The sequence below is a fragment of the Geotrypetes seraphini genome, chromosome 4 (assembly GCF_902459505.1).
Source record: "Geotrypetes seraphini chromosome 4, aGeoSer1.1, whole genome shotgun sequence".
NCBI classification, from domain to species: Eukaryota; Metazoa; Chordata; class Amphibia; order Gymnophiona; family Dermophiidae; genus Geotrypetes; species Geotrypetes seraphini.
Window position 1 is genome coordinate 297,617,503 of NC_047087.1, and position 24,926 is coordinate 297,642,428.

Sequence of the window (24,926 nt, forward strand, 5' to 3'; positions counted from 1 at the left end):
ATCCAAGAGTCAAGTGGAACTAGAGACCAATAAGGGGAGCAAACCGCGGGAGATAGAGAAACAGATGGAAACGAGGAAACAGGCTAAGGACAAAGAAGATGCACCGCAGGATGAGGAAGAACAAAACGAAATTCAGGGGTTGACAGCCCATGAGGAGGACGGCAAGAAGAACAATTCACAAGGAAGAACAGCAGGGAAGAGAGAAAATCAGAATTTAAACTGCTTATACGCAAACGCAAGGAGCCTAAGGACCAAAATGGGAGAACTGGAAGTCATGGCCAAAAACGAGGACCTAGACATTATTGGAATCACTGAAACATGGTGGACTGAGGACAACAAATGGGACGTAGTACTGCCAGGGTACAAACTCTACAGGAGAGACAGGACTTACAAGAAGGGTGGAGGAATAGCACTGTACATAAAGGACACCATTCAGTCGACCAGAATGGATCTGGCAGCAAGGGCGGAAGGACTGGAATCATTATGGGTTAAATTACCAAGAGGAAATGGAGCTGACATAAAATTGGGACTGTACTATCGCCCTCCTGGACAAACGGAAGCGAACGACAAAGAGCTGGAAGCAGAATTGAGGCGGGAATGCAAAAGCGGAAGGGTGATAGTGATGGGGGATTTCAACTACCCCGGGATAGACTGGAGCCTTGGAAACTCAAACTGCGCGAGGGAAACAGAATTCCTGGAGGCTGTGAGAGACTGCTTCATGGAACAGCTTGTCGAGGAATCAACGCGAGGGGATGCCACTCTCGACCTAATCCTCAATGGGCTAGGGGGACCTGCAAAGGAAGTGGTGGTAGGAGGACCACTGGGAAACAGCGACCACGACATGATCCGGTACAAATTAGAGGTAGGAACATCCAAAGTGAAGAGAACCACAGCAACGGCGTTCAATTTCAAGAAAGGGAACTACGATGCTATGAGAGCAATGGTGAGAAAGAAACTAAAAAAAGGCTCAATACGAATGGAGACCGTAGAGAAAGCTTGGTCCCTATTCAAAGACACGGTGCAAGAAGCACAAAACCTGTACATCCCCAGGTTTAGGAAAGGATGCAAAAAAATCGAACAAAGGACCCGGTAATGGATAACAAATGAAGTGAAGAAGGCGATAGGTGACAAGAAGAAATCTTTCCGAAAATGGAAAAAGGACCAAACCGAGGAAAACCGGAAGGAACATAAAACATACCAGAAAAACTGTCACCGAGTGGTTAGGAAAGCAAAAAGAGAATACGAAGAGAGGCTGGCTGGGGAAGCAAAAAACTTCAAAACGTTCTTCAGATACGTTAAAGGGAGGCAACCGGCGAGGGAGGAAGTAGGACCGTTGGATGATGGAGACAGAAAGGGAGTGGTAAAGGAGGAAAAAGAGGTAGCTGACAGGTTGAACAAATTCTTCTCATCGGTCTTCACAAGCGAGGACACATCCTATATACCAGAATCCGAAGAGATCATAAGTGGAGATCGAGAAGAAAAACTGGCGCATATAGAGATAAGCCATGAGGATGTCCTCCAGCAGATAGATAGACTGAAAAGCGACAAATCGCCGGGCCCGGATGGAATCCACCCAAGGGTTCTTTTTTTTTTTTTTTTTTTGTAATATCATATTTATTAGGCAGTCAAAACCATGTACAGTATGCAAAGTATGCAAAACATCAATGAACAAAAAACATTGTTAGTGGGCTGAAAGAGTTTGCATATACAACAATTGCATTGAGGGTACAAAGACATGGTTTACATGTGCCCATTTTCTACTTAATAAGGAAATATCGAGAAAAATGGGAATCCCCAAACGATTCACCAACACAATCGTACAAACCAACAGACAAACCCACAGACAGTCCGCCACTCACACACATCCATTCAGGTTCAAAGCAAACATTGCTCACGATGATCGAGGCTCACCACAACTATCAACAAAGAGGCATATTATGATAAGGAAAAACAGAACACAAGAGATCTAATGTTCAATCTACAATCTGCAATCAAGGACCCAAACCCTCCATGTCAGGAAAACAAAATCATGGAGGTGCGGGGGCAGGAGGGGAAACAGCCAATAAACGTTCCCACAGAGCACAGTAAGCAATCCACACAGGTTGAGATCTGGAGGAATAAGAGTCAAGTTCAAATTTGGCTTGCATCTTCATTCTAGCAAGCCATAAACTGAAGGCGGGGGCTTCTGCAGTGGACCACTGCTGCAGTACAAGTGTTTTGCCCAGAAGAACAGCATGCAGAATAAATTTCTGAGCCGGGAAGTCCATACCTTGTTGAGTTAAGTCCTGGACGTCCCCTAGCAGAAGTGCTACACAATTCCAAACAAAAGTGCATTGAAGTACCTGTTCAAGGCAGTGATGTACCCGGCCCCATATCGTAAGAGCTTGACATTCAAAAAAGGTATGAAGAAATATACCAGGATTTGTGTTACAACGGATGCAAAGAGCATCAGCCCACAAGTGCATGCGTACCCCACGGGTTCTGGTTATGTACGCTCTATGGAGAATCTTAAACTGTGTCTCCTGAAGAGATACTGCTTTTACCAATATGTAAATGTTCTGAAAAAACATATGCAGGTCCTGTACGGTAACAGTTCTACCCAGCTCAGAGGACCAATCCCTGGCAAGTGGCACCAATACCAACTCGGGCTGATGATCTCGGCAGGCAGAGTACCAGCGAGAAATAGTGTTCATGGAAGATGGAGTCTCCAGAAAAATGTTGTCAAGGGATCCACTCTCCCAACGGCCAGCATAACGAGCAATCTGAGGGGTAATATAGTGCTTAAGCTGTAAATATGTATGTATGGATGGGATGGGAGACCCCAGTGTGTCTGGACCTGAGAAAATGTAGGAAAGATCCCCCCCCCCAATGTCCAAAACTGCCCCCACAGTGGTATCTCTCTCTCCTCTGTCGGACAGACCCCATAAGCGTGTCATACCAGGAGGAAAATCAGGATTACGAAGAAGAGAAAGAAAAGGGGAGAAACCGGGCAGCTGTGTCTGTTTCTTACGCCACCATGCCCAAGCCTTCCGAAACGAAAAGAGAAAAGGGAGGAAAGACGAAGAAAGGGAGGAAGAGGGGGTGCCAGAACTCCCTCCAGAACAACCATGGAGAAATGAGGAAAAAGAGATGGGGGTACAACAGGTTTCCAAGAGACTGGTAGGTGGAGAAAGAGAGCGGGAATCAGGTGCCAAATGTGAGTGTATCCATCGAAATAAAGCCGCCACATTGTACGCACGTAGGTCAGGGACGTTTAGGCCGCCATGCTGCTTGGCTCGGAGAAGTTTGGAAAAACTAATTCTGGGCGCCCTATCTCGCCAAATAAAAGATCTAATATTAGCGAGGTATGAACGCTCATCAGAGGAGGACACCCAAACAGGAATGGTCTGAAGAGGGTATAATAACTTAGGGAAGAGCACCATCTTGACCAACGCAACCCTACCCATAAGGGACAATGGCAAGGCACGCCATCAGTGGCACAGATTTTTAATCTTACCAAGCGCAGTAGTGATGTTGGCTGTATATAAACGTTTGGGATCACAATACAACATGATTCCCAGGTATTTAAGTTTCCCAGGGGCCACTCCTACACCCAAGGTCTCCGTCCAACGTGGTGTACCCAATGTCCCAAGCAGAAGAGCCTCCGTCTTTTCAAAATTTATCTTAAGACCCGAAAAACGCCCATATAGTTGTATAATCGTCATAAGATGTGGCATATTGTTGTCCACATGTTTAATGTAAAGAAGCATGTCGTCCGCAAATAGACTAATGCGGAATTCGTGGGACCCCACACGAAGACCTTCAAGGCTCGAATCTTGACGTATACGTTGTGCCAAGGGCTCCAAGGATAGCAAGAAGAGGAGAGGGGATAACGGGCAGCCTTGACGGGTACCGCAACCCAAGGGAAAGGAAGCAGACAACTCCCCATTCACCAAAAGCTGCGAAGATGGTCGGTTATAAAGAGCCGCTACCCACCGTACAAAGTCACCAGTGATGCCAAACCGCCCCATGACCCAAAAAAGATGCTCCCATGAGACCATATCGAATGCCTTCTCAACGTCAAGGCTGGCGATAAGGGCCCTGTCCCCCGGTACATGGGAGGCCTGCAAAACCGATAAAACTTTCAAAAGATTCAAAGAGGCGTGGCGGCCGGGGACAAAACCGACCTGATCCTCGTGAATCAGCTCCGGCAGAAAAGTATTAAGACGCGCCGCCAGTATACTACCTAGAATCTTAACATCTTGGTTGAGGAGAGATATTGGTCGATATGAGCCCAATTGGTCCTGTGGGCGGCCTGGCTTGGGGAGAAGGATAACATGTGCTCGATTATGTGTATCCCCAGGTGGGAGATCGGTCAGTAGACCGGTGTAGTAGGATTGCAAAGCTGGCAAAACAGTGGGGGGCAACAATTTGTAAAATTCCGGTCCCATGCCATCAGGGCCCGGTGTCTTTGCAAGGGTGAGTTTACCAATAGCTACTTGGAGTTCCAGTCCCGATATAGGGGAGTTCAATGTGCACCTCTGCTCCTCCGATAGTGACGGCAGAGGAAGGTTCTTGAAAAAGTCCTCTCGGGCCTGGGAGTCAGCCGGGGATGCCGTATAGAGTTCTCTATAAAAACGGACAAAGTGAGACGAAATATCTTTGGGATTAGTGTGAAGTCGGCCCGTTTTGTCTTTAATACCGGTAATGACATGTTTGGCCTTGGGTGGTCTAACCAGGTTTGCTAACATACGTCCCGTTTTGTTACCCCAGGCATGTAGTCTATATTTGTAAAAATATATGCTGCGCTGGGCTCATGCATCAAGAAGGTGATCCAGGTCAGGATGTTGATCCAAGATGGCGACTCGTACCTGTGTCTGGTGAGACGCTGTGGAACTATCGTTCATTTTCCTGTGAATAGTTTCATTTTTTATTCTTTTCTCGATGCCGAAGAGACGGGGTAAGAGCTCCGCTGCAGCCTCGCGGCGCCCTGAACACTCCCCTCTCGGTACCATCGAACACTTTCTACAGCGTCTGCAGAGGGAGCCTGGAGTCTCGGGGAATCGCCCGCTGGATTCTGCGGCGTGGAGTGACGCCGAACCGGAAGTCCTAGGGCTAGACACCACTCTGAGCCCCGACCAGAGGATTCCACCTCCCCCACCGCTGAGCGCAAGCTCCCCACGCGAATGGAGTGGGCCAGAAGCAGCAGCACTCCATGACCGAGAGGCTGCAACATCGGGGAGCCAGCAAGGGGAAGTTTCCATGGCTTTTTTAAGCCCAGAGAAAGTTCCAGCGGATAGGAGATCTGAGGGAGAAGAAAACTCGGATCTGCAGACAGAAGGCAGTCAAGGTGAGCCTTTTTCAACTTTACATGAGATCTCCTTTAAACATGAAAAACCAGCTGAAGTGACTCTTGACTCAATATGGGACCTAGTTTCTAAACTGGGAGACTCACTAACCAAACAGATTAAAGAAGGAGAAAATAATATAAAAATTCAAAAACAAACAATAGAGGAACATAAACAGGAAATTTCCACTATTAAAGAAAAAGTAGGAGAAATTGAAAAAGAAGTAATAATGATTAAACAAGTTCAAACTACGATAATAAAGGATAATCAAATTATAAGAAGAAAGTTGGAAACAATGGAAAATAATTATCGGACTAATAACCTCCGCTTGCTGAATTTTCCAAAAGTTCCATCTATAAACCCAAGGGAGATGATAAAAAGGTACTTTATTGAGATATTAAATATTCCTGAGGAATCATTACCCCCTCTCATTCGGGTATATTATTTGCCTAACAAAGTAATAAATCAGCAAACGGAGAATCAGAAACAGGAAGCACAAGATCTTCAACAAGATTTGACAGCAATTTTGGAAGTATCAGATAAAGATTTGGCTAAACCAGCAACTCTTTTACTATCTGTGGCGTTGCTGCCAGATAAGGATTGGATACTAAAAATGTTCTTTAAGAACAAAAATAAGGAATTTCTGGGCTTGAAAATTCAAATATTTCCAGATGTTAGTAGAGAAACCCAGAGTCGTAGACGTCAATTCCTTTTGATGAAAGCAGGAGTTGCACAGCTGGGTGGTATTTTCTTTTTACGCTTCCCATGTAAATGTATTATAAGGTATCAAGATAATAAATATGTGTTTTTTGAACCGGCTCAACTTACAGCTTTCTTGACGCAGAAACGTTTGGAGAAAGAAGGAAGAACGACAACAACAATGTAATAGTAACAACTAATGGACTCAATAAATAGAATAAGCTCCTTTAACCAGTCACTAGATACCTTTTTTTTGTATAGGTTTATTAATGGATTTCCTTAAAGTTCACTCATAAATTCTTGGATCAATATTTGAGGACTTGAGATTGTTAGATTTAGAGATTTTTAGTATTATGGAAATTAATTTCTTCTATTATGAACGATTAGACAATCTTTCAGTACAAAATGTTTTGATTTTGTTAAAAAATTTAAAATGATAAATAAAGAATTAAAAAAAAAAAAAAAAAAAGGTGATTGATCTTATCTTTCAATTGTTTCAAAGAGGCCCTGATTGAAGGAGTAAGTTGAGAAATGTGTACCCGACGAAGCTCCTGCAGTTCCCGCGTGAGAGCGAGGAGTTCGCCTTCTCGGCGCCTCTTCAGAGCGGAAGAGTATGCCAAAATGTGACCTCGCATGACAGACTTTGCAGCCTCCCAGTAAACGTCTGGTCCCACATCTAAAACAGAGTTTGTGAGGAGAAAATCCTCCCACTTTTTGGAAAAAAATTCATGAAAATTTTTATCGGTGTATAATTGTGGAGACATCCGCCTTATACGTTCACCGGAGGACTGCAAAAACTGAAGAGTGATATTAATTAATGAGTGGTCAGATAAAGTCGGAGCAAGCATGGCGGCCGAAGCAAATTTAGGAAACCAAAGTTCGGAGATAAGAAAATAATCTAGACGAGAGTAGGACAGGTGAGGGTGGGAGTAAAAAGAAAAATCACGCTCTTCGGGGTGGAGAGTCCTCCAAACATCCAGCAAGCCCAATTCCCTCATAAGGTAGTTCACACCCCTATTGAAATGTTCCTTGGGGGCAGCTCTCACTGGTTGACAATCTAGAGCTGGATTAGCAGTCACATTGAAATCACCCCCCAACACAAGTAAGCTAGAAGTATGAGGGGCCAGGATGGTGACCAAGTGAGAAAAAAAAACATGCGAATAAGTGTTAGGGGCATAGACATTACAGAAAACAATGGACTGACCCCATAATTCTCCCACTAGCAAAATGTATCTCCCCTCGGGGTCTGAGACCTGTTGCAGGATAGTGAACGGTATTCGTTTATGTATGAGGATAGCCACCCCACGCTGTCGAGAGCTGTAAGAGGCAAAGCCAATCTGTCCCACCCAATCCCGCTTCAGTTTACGATGTTCCTCGTCTGTGAAATGTGTTTCCTGAAGAAACGCTACGTCCGTGCACTCCCTTCGGAGGTATGCAAGAAGTTTGGCAAGTGAGGAGTGTGTGGCGCAGTGGTTGGATCTACAGCCTCAGCACCCTGGGGTTGTGGGTTCAAACCCCGCGCTGCTCCTTGTGACCCTGGGCAAGTCACTTAATCCTCCATAGCCCCAGGTACGTTAGATAGATTGTGAGCCCACCGGGACAGATAGGGAAAATGCTTGAGTACCTGATTGTAAAAACCGCTTAGATAACCTTGATAGGCGGTATATAAAATCCTAATAAACTTGAAACTTAATGGGAGAGTGGATCCCGTCCACATTGAGGGATGTTACAGTCAAAGATGACATAGCATTACATTTGTATTAGCAATTGCAGAGCGTGCAATTACATACAGAGACACGGAGCGGGGGACGTCCCAGCCATATCCCCCCTCCACATATGTGTGACAGCAGTACATAAATACACAATAGAATCGAATACATGAGCCCAGCATCCAAAATCACAAATCGCAAGCAGCCCCCAAACATACATACTCATGCAAACCCCCCATACATTCCCCTCCCCACATACAAGCCAACCCCCCCTCCCCCCATAACCACACAATCTTCCCAGAACCCCAACAGGAAGTAGGAAAGAGATAAAGAAAACCAAAATCAAAGATCAGATAACAGATAACAGGTAATAAATAACAACAACAACAGCCCCAGGCCATGCCCCGCACATAATGTAAAAGCAAAGCCAGCAAACCCAAGAGTAAAAAGAACCAAAAATAGCTTCATGTCAGCAGTTAAATAAGGAGAAACATAGGAGGAGATATTGGCATCATATCCTCAGCCAGAAAAAAAAAAAAAAGGTTGCAGGGATAAAAGAACACAGAAAGAGCAAACTCCTAAAGCCCTGCCAGCAAACGGGGCAGCCACCACATAGGGCAGCCATCTGGACAAACTCTGTCTCAGGCTGAAGAGCTGAAATCAAGACCAACTGTAGCCAGCCATCACGCACTCAACTAAGGCGGCTCAAAGAGAAGCACATGCGGCCATGCCGCCAAGTAGAAATCCAAGCCCCCATCACCAGAGTTCAGGTAGGTACAGATTCAAGGTGTACAGGTGCTGGCAATTGTAGAACGAACTGCTCCAGCTCTCTTGGTGTCTCCAAATAGTGAACTTTATTGTTATAGAATACCCGAGCCCGGGCTGGATAGAGGAGGGATACTCGGATGTTACGGCGATACAAGGTGTTGCAGTGTGGTGCCATCGCTTTGCGCCTGGAGGAAACTAGGGGGGAAAAATCTTGGAAGATCAAAATTTTGCGGCTATCGTAGATAAAATCCACCCCTTTGCGGTAATGAGCTAGGATCCGTTCCTTAACTGCAAAGTTGAGGAACCGGGCGAGCACAGGACGCGGTCGAGTTTCATCCTTCCTTTGGCCCACGCGGTGTGCCCGCTCGATTTGGATAGGCAGGCCTGGGTCCGGATGATCCAAAGTCTGTAGCAACCAGCTCTCTAGGCACTTGCGAAGATCTACATCTCGAATAGATGCGGGAAACCCTATAAATCGCAGGTTCTTTCTCCTCCCTCGATTTTCGTGGTCATCCACGCGTTCCTGCAGGGTTTTGTTAGAGGACTCCAGGGCACGCAGCCGTTCTTCAAAATTAGCAGCCTGATCTTCCTGGCATGCTACACGATCCTCTACACGCTGCAAGCGACCCGCATGAGAGTCCAAACTTTCTTTAATATCCTCCATAAATGTGTGTATTTTAGCGAGCTTGTCCTCCATCACCAAAGTCAAGGAGCGGGTGAGTTCTTGCACTGCGGCCTCCTGTAATGTAAACATGGGAACCTCGTGGCTTTCCGCCATTTTTGGTTCCTGCTGCTTCACTTTGTCCCGAGTGCCGCGCTGCAGTTTAGCAGTCATCGCACGTACCAGGCACTCCGGGGAAGCGTTCCACTCAGTCAGCAAAGCAAAAGGCTTACGAAAATATCGTTGAGAGCGGTGAAGCAGTAAAATTACTGAGGGTATTGTGCAGATTTACATCGGCATGGCCCGGAGCTGTGGAGAGACATGTCCGTTCAAGTGCCCGGCATCACGTGACCCCCCCCCCCCCCCAAGGGTTCTAAAAGAGCTAAGAAACGAAATAGCGGAAACACTCCGACAAATTTGTGACCTATCCTTGAAAACGGGGGAGATCCCAGAGGACTGGAAAATAGCTAACGTCACACCTATTTTTAAAAAGGGATCAAGGGGTGACCCCGGGAACTACAGGCTGGTAAGCTTGACTTCAGTTCCGGGCAAGATGATGGAAGCACTGATAAAGGACAGCATCTGTGAGCACATAGAAACAAACGGACAACTGAAAGAGAGCCAACATGGCTTCTGCAGGGGAAGGTCGTGCCAAACAAACTTACTGCACTTCTTTGAAGGTATAAACAGCAAGTTGGACAAAGGGGAACCCATAGACATCATTTACCTCGACTTCCAAAAAGCCTTTGACAAGGTACCCCATGAGCGACTACTTAGGAAACTGCAAAACCACGTGGTGGAAGGGGATATATACAGATGGATTAAACACTGGTTGGCAGGCAGAAAACAAAGGGTTGGGGTGAAGGGGCAATACTCGGACTGGCGGAGGGTCACGAGCGGTGTTCCACAGGGGTCAGTGCTCGGATCGCTGCTGTTCAATGTGTTTATAAACGACCTGGAAACGGGGACGAAGTGTGAAGTTATAAAATTTGCAGATGACACCAAACTCTACAGCAGGGTTAGGACTGCGAAGACCTACAAAGGGACCTAAACAAACTGGAAGAGTGGGCAAACAAATGGCAAATGCGATTTAATACAGAGAAATGCAAGGTCATGCATATAGGGAAAAAGAACCCGTTGTTCAGCTACAAAATGGGGGGATCGGTGCTAGGGGAAAGCAACCTTGAAAAGGACTTGGGTGTGCTAGTGGATACAACAATGAAATCAACGGCACAATGTGCAGCAGCCTCAAAGAAAGCAAATAGAATGTTGGGTATTATTAAGAAGGGTATCACAACCAGGACGAAGGAAGTCATCATGCCGCTGTATCGAGCGATGGTGCGCCCGCACCTGGAGTACTGTGTCCAGTATTGGTCGCCGTACCTCAAGAAGGACATGGCGATGCTTGAGAGGGTCCAGAGAAGAGCGACGAAAATGATAAAAGGCATGGAAAACCTTTCATATGCAGACAGGTTAGAAAGGCTGGGGCTCTTCTCCCTGGAAAAGCGGAGACTCAGAGGAGACATGATAGTGACTTTCAAGATCATGAGAGGTATCAAGAAGGTAGACAGAGATAGATTCTTCAGACTAATGGGGCCCACAAGTACAAGGGGGCACTCGGAGAAGCTGAAAGGGGACAGGTTTAGAACCAATGCTAGGAAGTTCTTTTTCACTCAGAGGGTAGTGGACACATGGAACGCACTGCCGGAGGCTGTGATAGGACAGAGTACACTACAGGGTTTTAAAGAAGGATTAGATAAATTCCTGAAAGATAGGGGGATTGAGGGATACAGATAGAGGTAGAGATGGGATATAGAGAGAGTATGGATAGAGACCAAGGGGATTTAAGGGTTCAGACAATGATCACCGTACAGGTCATGGGCCTGATGGGCCACCCCGGGTGCGGACTGCTGGGCGCGATGGACCTCTGGTCTGACTCAGCAGAGGCAACTTCATATGTTCTTATGTTCCTCATGGTGCCTTCTGCATCATGATCCAACTTCGCTAGCAGTAGAACTAGTGTTGGATTATCTCCTTTCTTTGTCTAACTCTGATCTCAAATCTACTTCTATCAGAGTCCACCTCAGTGCCATTACTGCTTTTCATGAGCCAGTTCACGGAAAGCCTCTTACTGCTCATCCTTTGGTTTCCAGATTCATGCGGGGACTTTTCAATGTGAAACCACCTCTCAAGCCCCCTCCTGTGGTCTGGGATCTTAATGTGGTTCTTTCCGCTTTGATGAAGCCTCCTTTTGAACCGTTGGCCACAACTCATTTCAAATTTCTCACTTGGAAAGTGGTCTTCCTTATTGCTCTCACCTCTGCCAGGAGGGTCAGTGAGTTACATGCACTAGTTGCAGATCCGCCTTTCACTGTTTTTCATCATGACAAGGTGGTTCTGCGTACGCATCCAAAGTTTCTTCCTAAGGTTGTCTCTGACTTTCACCTTAACCAGTCCATTGTCTTACCTGTTTTCTTTCCAAAATCTCATTCTCATCCAGGGGAACAGGCTTTGCATACTTTGGACTGTAAGCGTGCTTTGGCTTACTATTTAGAACGCACTAAGCCTCACAGATCTTCTCCTCAACTATTCCTGTCTTTTGATCCTAACAAGCTGGGTCATCTTGTTTCTAAACGCACGATATCCAATTGGCTGGCTGCTTGCATATCATTCTGTTATGCTCGGACCGGACTAACACTGGAAGGTTCTGTCACAGCCCATAGAGTTCGAGCTATGGCAGCATCTGTGGCTTTCCTCAGATCCACTCCTATTGAGGAAATCTGCAAGGCTGCTACTTGGTCCTCAGTTCATACTTTCACATCACATTATTGTCTGGATGCATTCTCCAGACGGGATGGACACTTCGGCCAATCTGTTTTACAAAATTTATTTTCCTAATGGCCAACCTTCCCTCCATACCTCCTTTTGTTATCTTGGAGGTCACCCATCAGTTAACAATATGCTGCCTGCTTGTCCTGGGATAAAGCACAGTTACTTACCGTAACAGGTGTTATCCAGGGACAGCAGGCAGATATTCTTACGTCCCACCCTCCTCCTCGGGTTGGCTTCTTAGCTGGCTTATCTTAACTGGGGACCGCGCGCCTCCGTCGGGCGGGAAGGCACTCGCGCATGCGCGGTGCGGCCTAACTAGAACTTTCTAATTTCTTAGAGTGCAATCACTCTAAAATTGTCCGTACCGGGGCTCCGTCGGTGCCGTCACCCATCAGTTAAGAATATCTGCCTGCTGTCCCTGGATAACACCTGTTACAGTAAGTAACTGCTTTTTCTGATTAAGCACAATCAAATTAATGGGAAAACCTTCAATTTGCACATTTTCCAACTTTAGGTTTTTCTGGACAACTTTACCACACACACTAGAATTTACACGTTATTTTTTATGTGTATTTTATAAAGTGGTGTGTGCAAATTCTAATTAATGCAAATTGCTTGTTAATTGCCAACTCTCCTGAGTACTATTCTTGCAAGATAACAATCCCCTTCCTTACTTGGAGAGACCTCTCAGGAAAGAGACTTGGGAGTTCTGATTGACAAGTCGATGAAGCCGTCTGCGCAATGTGCTGCGGCGGCAAAAAGGGCGAACAGAATGCTAGGAATGATAAAGAAGGGGATCACGAACAGATCAGAGAAGATTATCATGCCATTGTACCAGGCCATGGTGCGCCCTCACCTGGAGTAGTGTGTCCAGCACTGGTCGCAGTACATGAAGAAAGACACGGTACTATTCGAAAGGGTCCAGAGGAGAGCGACTAAAATGGTTAAGGGGCTGAAGGAGTTACTATACAGTGAGAGATTAGAGAAACTGGGCCTCTTCTCCCTTGAAAAGAGGAGACTGAGAGTAGACATGATCGAAACATTCAAAATACTGAAGGGAATAGACTTAGTAGATAAAGACAGACTGTTCACACTCTCCAAAGTAGGGAGAACGAGAGGGCACTCTCTCTAAAGTTGAAAGGGGATAGATTCCGTACGAACGTAAGGAAGTTCTTCTTCACCCAGAGAGTGGTGGAGAGCTGGAACGCTCTTCCGGAGTCTGTCATAGGGGAAAACACCCTCCAGGGTTTCAAGACTAAGCTGGACAAGTTCCTGCTAAACTTGGACGTACACAGGTGAGACTGGACTCATTTTATAGCACTGGTCTTTGAACTGGGTGCCGCCGCGTGAGCGGACTGCTGGGCACGATGGACCACTGGTCTGACCCAGCAGCAGCAATTCTTATGTTTTTCTTGTTTACTATTTTAACATTGTATTTCACCCTACTCTACTTGTCACGTATTGTCCTAGCTCCACCTCAGTTTACATTTACAGTGGTACCTCGATTTACGAGTGTACTGGTTTGCGAGTGTTTTGCAAGACGAGCAAAACACTCCGCAAACTTTTGTCTCGTAAACCGAGCACTGCCCCAATAAACGAGCACTCAGCAATGGTGGCCTAGGGGTAAGAACTTGCCTGCGGGTGCTGCACAGCAATTCCAAAGTGTTGCCTTCCTTCCTCGGGGTCCCCATGTGGCTGCCCTTCTGCAATGCCTCTGCCATCCGTCAGCGCTCTCCCGGCTCCCATCTAAACTGGCCATCCTGAATGAGCATGCGCGCGACTTCTCTCTTCTCTCCTAAGGCAGCTGCTCCCCCGACAACACGCTCACCACGTACAAGCACGCAGGATGTCTACATTTAAGCAACTGTGCTTCCACTTAAATTGTAGGGGCATTGTATAATGATGGCACTGACCAATGAAACTACAAAAGAGCAAATTCCCTTCTGATCTTGTCGGTCATAACAGCAAAATCCTGGTCTTCCATGTACAATGGCGGTGTATTCCAAGTTTATTATCTTTTAAAACAGTTTTCTTAAATAAACTTGTTTTTCAGTATGTGGTGTATCAGTTTTGCTCAAATGTAAAGCATTCTAACCAAATGTTTTTTTTGTTGTTTTTTTCAGGCCCTTGAAGAAGAATTTGCTAGAAAACTACAAGAGCAAGAAGTGTTCTTTAAAATGAGTGGAGACTCAGAATGCCTTAACCCTTCCACACAGAGTAGAATTTCAAAATTTTACCCAATTCCCAGCCTGCACTCCTCTTGATCATGCGTGGGAGTTGGGGTTTTTTTAAGCTAAAAGATGACTTTCCTGTTCCATTTTTTGTGGAGGGAAGGGGAGCTTGGTGTTTGGCATTCTATCACCTCCAGATCTCTAGATTCTGCAATTGACTGTAGAGATATTCTAGGGCATCTCCTTCCTCATGTTTTTCTTCCATTTCTTTGCGTGTGATATATAGTGGAATGAAGGCCTGGCTGTGTACTTTATTTGGTAACCTCCAGTGTGCTATATGGATATCAGTTATTGTGTATTCTATTTAATGCAAATTTTAACTATAGTGGTATTCTGACATCAAATTGACTTGGGAAATATATTTCAACTGGTGAGGAAGTTGCAAAATTTAAGTAATTTACTTAAAATATCAACTACTATCATAAAGCATTTTACTGTATGTTCTTCAGCCTCCTATAAGACAAAGGTGGATACAAGCAAAGGTGAAGTAAAGATTCCTTGTCAAACCAAACACTGAAATGGCTTTTACCCTTTTGGCCAGATTCTATATAGTGCAACCAAAGCTGCATGTGTAAGTCTGTGCATATTGCCGATTTGCACACGCACTTTGAATAAAGAACCAGTCAGCTCTGATAGTTGGCAATTAACAAGCAATTGGCATTAATTAGAATTTACACACACCGCTTTATAAAATACACATAAAAAATAACGTGTAAATTCTAGTGTGTGGGGTAAAGTTGTCCAGAAAAACCTAAAGTTGGAAAATGTGCAAATTGAAGGTTTTTCCATTAATTTGATTGTGCTTAATCAGAAAATAATTTTTTTTTTAAATTTGTAAGACCTATCCTGGGGTTTTACACACTGATCACATAAAGCACTGTTTTTCTTAAAATTTGCTATTATTTTTGCTTAATGGAGCACATTTCTTGGTATTACAGCTATAACCTTTATGTTTTCACACTCAGCAATGATATATAAAAATACATTTTATGTGAAGTCTGTTTTATTGATAAAGAACAATAAATCAGTATAGAAATAACACTAGTCTTCAATATGCTTATAACAAGTGGGGTTGGATTCCTTAGAACCCCACTAATACAATATTACAACCACAAAAGAATAGGAAAACATTCTCCTGTCATCAAATAATAATAAAAATACATTTTATGCAAAATTCTAGCAGTATTTTATTAAATGAACCTTCAATATCTGCATCTTAATGTGCAAAATAACAGAAATTTAACATACTTCACTAATAACTAAATACTTATACTTTGCAGTCCAAACACTCAAGCAATCAGTGTCTTCTTGAGTTAATCAGGATAAAGCCTGCAATGCTGTTCAGCCTTGCAACAAGGCCTTACATTGTACTCAGTACATTCATTACTTTGTTGCAAGGAGTTGTACAGCATCACAGGCTTTCTATTGATAATTTTCAATAAAACAGACTTGACATAAACATTTTTTATCAGTGTATCATTGCTGAGTGTGAAAGCATAAAGGTTATAGTTATAATACCAAGAAATTTGCTCCATTAAGCAAAAATAATAGTAAATTTTAAGAAAAATGGAGCTTTATGAGATCAATGGCTTGAGGTACCCCAGGATGGGCTTTGAAAAAACATTTTAAACTATTTTCTGATCAAGCACAATCAAATTCATGGGAAAAACTTCAATTCGCACAATTCTTCTAACTTCAGGTTTTTCTGGACAACCCTAGTAGGGGCATGGCCAGGGGAGGAGCATAAGTGGGTTGTGAGCGTACCGTTATAGATTAGGCCCAATCCACACACAACTTAGGCACAGGTATTTAGGCCTACTTTTCATTGGCATAAATGGTTGTGCCTAAATATTAGTCATGTGCATGGACACTATGTGTGATTTTATAAACTGTGCCTAACTTTGGAGACATTTTATAGAATTGTGCTGTCATTTTCGGTGCTGATTTTTTTTAGATGTCATATAGAATATGGCCCTTTGTGACTAATTTTATCATTTTGCAATTAAATATCACTCATAAATAGATGCTATGAGATGGCATACACAGCTACACAGCCAGACATTCCTAAATGCTTGATTTATTATCTTCATCCAAGTTTCATGACCAAAGGGGTGCTAGTTAACATAATTTGAGTGCCTGAGCTACTAAAATGTACTAAAATTAGAAGTATTGTTTTACTGTTGAGAGGTCTCTCTGGCATTGATGTTGTTTTTAATAAATTTTATATATATATATGTATGTATATAAATCCTTGCTGCTGCTTATTGTCAAGAATCCTCATTTTAAAACTTGTTTGCACTAAAACACACAAAAGAAACTAGTAATAGAGTGTAGGTATATTTCCCCTACAAATCAGACAAGTTCAGTGTTGTAAGAAACATATAATCAATCTATTTTAGTCATCAGAATTGCTGTACACATGCATGTGTTTTTCATTCAATTTCATTAATATTTTATTTTGTTTTTACCAAAGAACACTTAGCGCCCTTCTCCTAAAATGGTTACATTTGGGCTTAATGTGCTATAATGAAGAATTTTAACATACGATAAATTCAAAATGCTGCATCAAGAAAGAGCATTCCCTCTATCTTTTACTGTAGGTCATGTATTAACATTCAGATTAATGTGTGGCACCTTCTCTCGGTTAATGCAGAAGCTCCTAGTGCCTCCTAGTTAGGAGGTGGTAAGTGAATCTGCATACACTGTATGTTAACCAGTTAGCGCACAGTAAATGTGATGCACTAGCTAACTAATGTTTCCATTCCTAGTCTTTGCCCATGCCGTGACCTCTGACAGAAAAATTCTAAAAATAAATTATATAATATATGGTTTTTGAATGCATAAACAGGCCAACTACGTAAAAATCCTTGTTGGTATTGCATGATATTCTGTTTCCATGCATTAACCACATATTAGGTGCTTAACACCTTTTAGTAAAAGGGCTTCTTTAGCATTTCTTCAGACCGGCACAGAAACGGATGGGTTTACGCTCCTCTGCCAGCAGGTGGAGAATGAGACACTAACCTTTGGTTACAGTACAAGTGGACTGTGCAGTCCTCTTACTCAGTCTTTTCTCAGTCTTCAGCAGGTAGAGTGGTAAAATTGTGCAGTATGTACTAAGGTTTGTTTTGGGCCTGTTGGATCTGGTTAGGGAATTTTTCTGGTCCCTTTTGCTGTCTAGAGAGAGCTTGGACCCTCTTTGGAGTCCTACTGAGCTTGGGGGTGCCACACTCAAAAGAGTCAAGTCCCTCCCTCCATTCCCCCTCCTCCCCAGGTTTTCTGTGTTTAGAGGAGCCTCAGCTGTACACCTTGCCACCTATCCTAGCACTGACTACAGTTTAGAGAGCCATGTAGGGTCTGCTCTAATTTGATAGGCAAACAGCAGAACACGTCGCCTTGGGATATAGGCAAACAAACAAAAAGGCAAGGGCGGTGTCTTTTCAACCAATGATCTAGTCTTTATTCAAAACAAATAGTCCCTATTAAGACTAGATCATTGGTTGAAAAGACACCTCCCTTGCCTTTTTGTTTGCTCTAACTTGAGATAATTGGTGAGCTGTGAGAAGTTTAAATTTAAAAAAACCAAACAAGAAATAACAGAGCATAAAGTGGTTCTGAAGCCACCATTTTAGTACGGCGTTGTACGTGGGTTTTTGGCGCATTCAGTATGAGTGCTTCAAAAAAGTAGCACAAGTGTGTTTTATGTGGGCACTGAGTGGTAGATGTGGATGGCGGGTGCATGAAACGTTCCGGCTGCCTCAAGGGGGACACAGCTTTGAGTGTTCGCGTGTCCGGCTCCCCTTTGCCCATGCACCATTCATTGGCAGGAGGCACTAGTGATGCCCGTGCCTCACCTGCCACTCACACCAGGGTTTCCTCGGCTGCTATTGGTCTGGAAGATTTGGGCTTGTGGACCGCTGGGGAGGCTGGGGCTTCCCTTGTGGCTGGGGCTGTTAGCGGTGTTTCTGTAGTAGCGGTGCCATGTTTGGCTTTAGTGTCGTTTTATTTCAGGTGCAAGTTTAGCGATGACACTTCCCTCAGTTTTGGCAGGAAACTCATCCATTTTGCCCACTGCCTCAGGCGACCTTCCTCCTGTCTTATAGAGTCAGGAACAAGTGTTAAATGTGTCTTGATTTCAATTGCCGCTGGGTTTGAGCCCTGATTATATATTAGCCGTGTGCACGGCTTATTTATAGGCGCTTGGGGGTCTTGCTTCAGTTCTGGGGGTCATCTGGGGGCCTCTCTCCAGCCCCCTCAGCCATCGTCCCAGCGGCTGCAAGTGTCTTGGGACGAGGTTTCTTTTGTGGTTGATCCATGTCCTCCGGATAGGGACTTGGATCTTGGGGAGGATTTTCCAGATCCATTGGGGGCACTGATGTTTTGGATAGAGATTTCTTTCTGAGACGCTGGTTGGAAAGGATGCGGATGTTGTGCGCTTTTTTCCTCGTGAAGAGTTGCAGGAGCTTATTCTTCAAGTGTCTTCAATTTTACACTTTGAAGAGGCAACTAAGGACCCCCTCGTGTGGTGGACCCTCTTCTTAGAGGGATCTGGTCAGCATTCCACTCTTTCCTTATGCTTCAGGATATTCAGAATGTAGTTCATGCTCCATGGTACGTTCCGGATGTGTGTTTTTGATTGATGCAGTCTGTGGCCAGACTTGACCCTATTCCAGATGGGGATAGAGATACCTTTAAGTTTTCCTGCAGTGTCTTGGCTGTTGTGCGCAGACATTCCATGCCAGTGAATGGAGACTCGGCCCCGAGAGATCCTCAGGACCGTACGATGGAAGCTCTACTTAAATGTGGTTTTGATGTGACTGTCCAGGCAGCTAATTGTGGCGATCTGGTGACCTGGGCTTGTTTCCGGTGGTCGTTAAGAGTTCTTGACCACGCAGTGGCTTGACTGGTCCTTCATGGATCAAGGAAGTTCTTAAGATTGAGCTGGGAGATTCTTTTCTCTCTAATGCCATTTATGATCTGTTGGGAGTACCCTGTGGCTTCGGGGTTAGTCAGCAGATGTGGCATCTAAGGCTAGGCTTAGTAAGTTTCCCTTTTGGGGCTCCTTTCTCTTTAGGGAAGAGTTAGATAAGCTGGTTCAGGCCTTGAGTGCGTGTATTGTGCCTCAGTAAAATAAAACACTGGAGGACAGACCTCGTACGGTTTTGCATGGTGGCTCTGTCTGGGAACTTTGAGTGGATTTCGTAGGTTCCACCCTAGCTGGGGTGCAACCTCTTTTCTTTCCAGAGGATGTTTCTTTCAACGTGTGTGTTTTGGTGTTTCCCATGGTTCCAGTCAGAGCCTGGTAGTAGGAATTTTGCCAGGGATGGGCCGAGCTCACAACAGATCAGTGGGTCCTGAAAGTATTTCAAGTTGGTTATGCTTTCACATCCTTTCCCAGATTGTTTCCTCTCCTCTCCTTTCAGGCAACTTGGAAGAAGAGGGCTTTTAGGCAGACACTGCTCAAAGTGCTGGACCTCAAAGCAGGAGTCCCAGTGCCTCCTCAGGAGATTTGCACCGGCAGGTATTCCATTTTCTTCATGGTGCCCAAGAAAGTGGTGTCTTTCGGTCCATTTTAGATCTCAAAGATGTCAACAGAGCTCTCCAGGTTCCATCTTTTCGTATGGAAAACCTGAAATCTGTAATTCTGGCTGTCCAGCCTGGGGAATTTCTGACTTCTTTCAACCTGATGAAGGCCTATTTGCATGATCCCATTGGGGCTTCTCATCAATGATTCCTTCGTTTTGCTATTTTGGGAGAGCATTATCAGTTATGTGCACTTCCTTTTGGTCTAGCTAAGGCGCTGCACACCTTCACCAAGATTATGGTTGTGGTGGCACTTGCACAAGGAGGACATTCTGGTGCAACCCTATCTGGACGATTGGTTGATTCGAGCAAAGTCATTGCAGGAGGGTTCCCAGGTTAGGGTTCAAGCTGTCGAGTTTCTTTAGTCCCTGGGCTGGGTGGTCAACCTGTCCAAGAGTCAGTTGACTCCGTCTTAGCGCTTGGAGTATCTTGGCGTGCTTTTCGACACCGGCTTGGGGGAGAGTTTTCCTTCCAGAGGCCAGAGTGTGCAAATGGCAGTTTCAGATTCGCTCTCTGATGGATTGCCGATATCCGCTGGTTCAAGACTTTCTGCAGGTCTTGGAGTCCTTGGTGGCTTCTTTGGAGGTGGTCCATTGGGCTTGGGCTCATATGCGTCGTCTTCAATATATGCTTCTTCGGCATTGGTCGCCACAGATTCGTGATCTGGACTCTTCGTTCCTGCTGAAGGGATTAGTTTGGCGCAGCCTACTCTGGTGGCTCCAGTCTTCCAATCCAGTTCAGGGAGTGAGTCTTGGATCAGCCCTAGTGGACAGTGCTTCTCATGGAAGTTGGTCTCCTCGATTGGGGAGCTCAGTATCTCAGCCGGTCAGCTCAGGGCAGCTGGACACCGGTGGAGGCGTCTAGGTCGATCAATGTTCTTGGAGACCAGAGCCATTCGGCTAGCATTGGTGGAATTCCAGTCCTTGCTGGAGGCACAAGTCAGTTTAAGTTCTCTCAGTCAGTGCCAGAGCGATGGTCTATGTCAATCATCTGTTGGGGGAGGGGGGGCACCAAGGGCATCTGGTAGTGCTGGAGTCCTCAACTCATGGAATGAGCAGAAGCTTATCTTCCGGACATCTTGGCTTCCCACATTGCCAGCATGGACAATGTCCAGGTGGATTTTCTAAGTTGTCATGTGCTGGATCCTGGCGAGTGATGTCTTGGGCTAGAAGCCTTCAAGCGCATTGTTCAGGCTTGGGGTCAACCAGTCATTGACATGTCCACGAGTGTCAGCGCCAAGGTTCTTCAGTCAGCACGTCTTTTCTCCTTGGCCTCTGGTAAGCAGAGTTCTTTGGATTGCCCAACACGCGGTCCGCATGATCCTGGTGGCTAAAGATTTACCCAGGCACCCATGGTATGCGGATCTGGTTTGTCTGCTAGTGCAGTTCCTTTCCTCCTGCCCCTCTTGCCCTATCTTCTGACTTAAGGTCCAATTCCAATGTTCAATCCGGGTCCTTTTGTCTTATGGCTTGGTTCTTGAAAGGGCTCGCCTGAGAAAGAAGAGACATTCAGATAAGGTAATCTCCACTCTCTTAGGGTCTCAGAGACTTTCCATGTTTGGCGTCTTTTTGAGGACTAGTGTTCTGCGCATGGTGTGGTTCCTCTTCGAGCTGCTTTGCCTCATGTTCTGGAGTTTCTGCAGGATGGCCTAGAGCGAGGCCTTGCCTGGTCTTCCCTTCAGTTGCAGATTGCCGCTTTGTTTTCCTTTCATGGTCTCTTGCATGGTAAGTGTTTGGCCTCTTCTCTGGATGTGATTCGTTTTTTGAGAGCTGCGAAATTGCTGCAGCCGTCGATTCCTGCCTGGGATCTCAATTTAGTTCTCTCTGTGCTCGGTCATCCTCCATGTGAGCCTCTTGGTGCCTATACGTTAAAGGACATTACTTTTAAGGTGGTTTTCTTGGTGGCTATTACTTCTGCGAGACATGTTTCAGAACTGCATATTTTTTTCGTTTAGGTCTCCCTTCCTGGAGTTCTCTAGGGATCAGGTCGTGCTACAGCTGGTTCCCTCCTTTCGGCCTTAGGTGGTTTCACAATTTCATGTCCACCAGTCAGTGGTTCTCCCGGTCTTGGGTATCAGGAGAGCTCTTTGAAACAGAGGCAGTTGCGCAAATTGGATGGCCGTAAGATCCTTCGCTCTTAAGTTCAGCAGATCCAGGAGTTCCGTAAGTTGGATCGTCTTTTTATCTTTGTAAAGGGGATGGTGCTTCCAAGGCTACCATTGCGTGCTGGATCAAGGAGGCTATCGCTTTGGCATACCTTCTTCAAAAGTAGCCTGTTGCTGAATTTCTCAAGACTCCTTCCACTCGGGATGCATCGGCTTCTTGGGCTGAATCTTCTCTTGTGCCTCCGGTTTTTATCTGTAAACCTGTGGTTTGGTCTTTTCTCCATTCCTTTGTTCGACACTACCGTCTGGATGTTTAGACGTGTCGCGACATGGTGTTTGGTGTGCATGTGGTGGCCCTTCGGAGGTCCCACCCATGATGGGTACTGCTTTGGTATGTCCCATCCATTTCTGTGTCAGTCTGGGGGGATGCTAAAGAAGGATCAATTAGGTCCTTACCTGCTAATTTTCTTTCTTTTAGTCCCTCCAGACCAGCACAGACCCCATCCGGTCATTTTGTTCAGTATTTTTGCAGAGTACGGGTTTTTTCTGCGGATTTTGATTGTTGCTGGTTGTTTGGGGAGTTGAAAGAGCAGCGGCATTTGGTTCAGCTGGTTTAGCTGGCTAATTGTGGGGTGTTCTGAAAGGTTCTGGTTCTAATCAGTATCCATCAGTGTCCCCTGGTCCAATTTGGGACTGTTCATTAGTTTTCTCCATGTGTGTGTGTAGTTGTATGTTCTTGTTCAGCCTAGTTGATTTCTGCTTGGCTGATAGTAAGAGGGACTGCACAGCCCACTTGTACTGTATCCAAAAGTTAATGTCTCAGTCTCCACCTGCTGGCAGAGGAGTGTAAACCCATCTGTTTCTGGGCTGGTCTGGAGGGACTAAAAGAATAGCAGATAAGGACCTAATTTCTCCTTCTTTATGTTTCATGAATAATTGTGGTCTCAACATAAGTTAGACAATTTGTCTTTGTAATCAAATTCTGACATGTTTAAAGGGGTTAATAAGTAAAATATTTAGGATAACTTTAGAAGTAAATGCTAACATGTGATTAATTTTTAGCTACATAGCCTGAAGAGGAAAGATGAAGATAACATGTTAGCTGGTTTGCAGCCAAAATTTTGTAAAACTTTATTTTGTAGTGAGAAAGTTACTTATGTTTTAGCACATTGTTTTGATGTTTAAACAATATGTTGAAGTCTTATCAAGACAGTATTATTAGCTGTGCTTCAGTATGCTGAAGATGCATTTGTAAACTATTTGATTCCTGTTCATTTTGTGTCCTGGTATTTTTTTTTTCTTATACCTGAATTGCGTTAACTGCATTTCTTTGAATTTGCTGACCTCTATTTATTTCAGGCTGAGAGTCATATTGATTTATTTTATGGGTGCTGTTGTTAAACAGGAGAAGGACCCCATGTAAATTAATTATATAATTTTACTACGTGTTTAATTTGGAACTTTGAAATAGAATCTCTTATTTTTTTCAGTGAATGCATACAGTAAACATTCTTGGAAAATGCATGCTTTGATTTTTAATTTTGTTTGAATGTTTCTAACTTTTAAAAAATGGCCTTAATTTACATTAGTTTTATAAATTTGTATCTTAACCAAGGACAAGTAGGCAGCTTATTCTCCTATGTAGGTGATATCCACAGAACCCAACACAGGCAGTCTAAAAGTGTATTGTCACTTTAAAAATCTTAAGACCACCTGGGTCTAGAATGATTCATCACAGCTGATTCAGCATGACCGTTTTATCGCTGAATTGGCCATGATGAATCATCCACGGCAGTACCTGACATCTTGTACGAGGGCTATGCCCCCCCAAAGAAGGAAAGCAACCCTGCATCCCCCCACCCCCAAGGTAGGAGCCCCCCGCCACTCCGCATACCTCTTGAAAAGTTTGTCAGTGCATGCAGCATCTTCTACCTCCTGCTTGTGCTAGCTTTGCCTCCCCTCTGATGTTACATCCTGTTCCCGCATCGAGGAAGTGATGTCAGAAGGGAGCCAAAGCCAGCTGAGCAGGGGGTGGAAGATGCTGCTCGCAGGTGAACTTTTCAAGAAGTATGTGGGGCAGAGAGGAGGAGAGGCATTGGCAAGGAGGGGGGAGGAGGAAGAGTGGGCACGGAGAAGAGGAGAAGCATTGGCAGGAGGAGAAAGAGAGGCACGATTCATCATAGTTCTTAGCGGCCATCGTGGAGAGGACAATTTATCTTGGCCATTTCATTATGACTATGATAAATCATTCCTTACTGCGCATGTGCCAGTGGCTTTCTGCCAGACATCAGTTTGCAGGATCTTCAGTTTTCCACTGAGCTGAGAAGTTATTCTAGAATCTCTCAAAGCACGTTAAAATTTGTAAATTTTGTGCCTTCCCATTTCATTTTTTCCCTTAATTTTAGTCATATTTTTTTCATTTAATTTCTTTTCAGTTTAAAAATTTTGAATTTTTTACCAATTTTCATTTTTGAGCCATTGGGATCTTAGGAACATCAATTTGTTATTGGTATACTATCTACTCGACCTCCCTAAACCATAGAGTCCTTTGACTCCTGTCGGCGGACCAAGGCTCCTAGCAGCTTCAAGTGGTGCACTCGATGCAACAAGACCATTTAAGGCAAAGATCCACATATATTATAGTGCATCAGGTAGTGTATCGTGTTTCTCCTGTTGTATTAAAGGGATGGCTTGAAATCTATCGCTAAATATAGAGGATTGAATTATCAAATCAAAACAGTTATAAATAAATTATAACTAAATAATAGTGCTCAATGAAAAAGCCAACAGGCTATAAATGTAAGAGCAGCAGACTCCACCAGAACAGACTTGATAACATGGCACCCTCCTGCCTTCCTTGTTTCGATCCTTACTTCACTACTGATTATTTTAAAAAACAGGGTGTCTTAGAGGAATGTCTGCAACGATGGTAATAAATAAGATAAGAAAGATCGTGTACTTATCTTGCTGGCTGGTTTTCACTCAGTTTGCTGCTTATAATACTCTACATCC

At 44.5% G+C, this 24,926-nt stretch overlaps 1 protein-coding gene across 2 annotated transcripts in view; it reads left to right on the top strand.

Moving 5' to 3' along the window:
• Positions 1-23,188, top strand: part of SLK (STE20 like kinase) — a 277,359-nt gene extending 254,171 nt beyond the window's left edge. For both annotated transcript variants that reach the window (XM_033941264.1, XM_033941265.1), the window contains one exon: positions 14,120-23,188. In XM_033941264.1, the coding sequence (XP_033797155.1) occupies positions 14,120-14,260 (141 nt within the window). In that variant the 3' untranslated portion in view covers positions 14,261-23,188. The remainder of the gene's footprint in view (positions 1-14,119) is intronic.
• Positions 23,189-24,926: the final 1,738 nt, after the last annotated feature.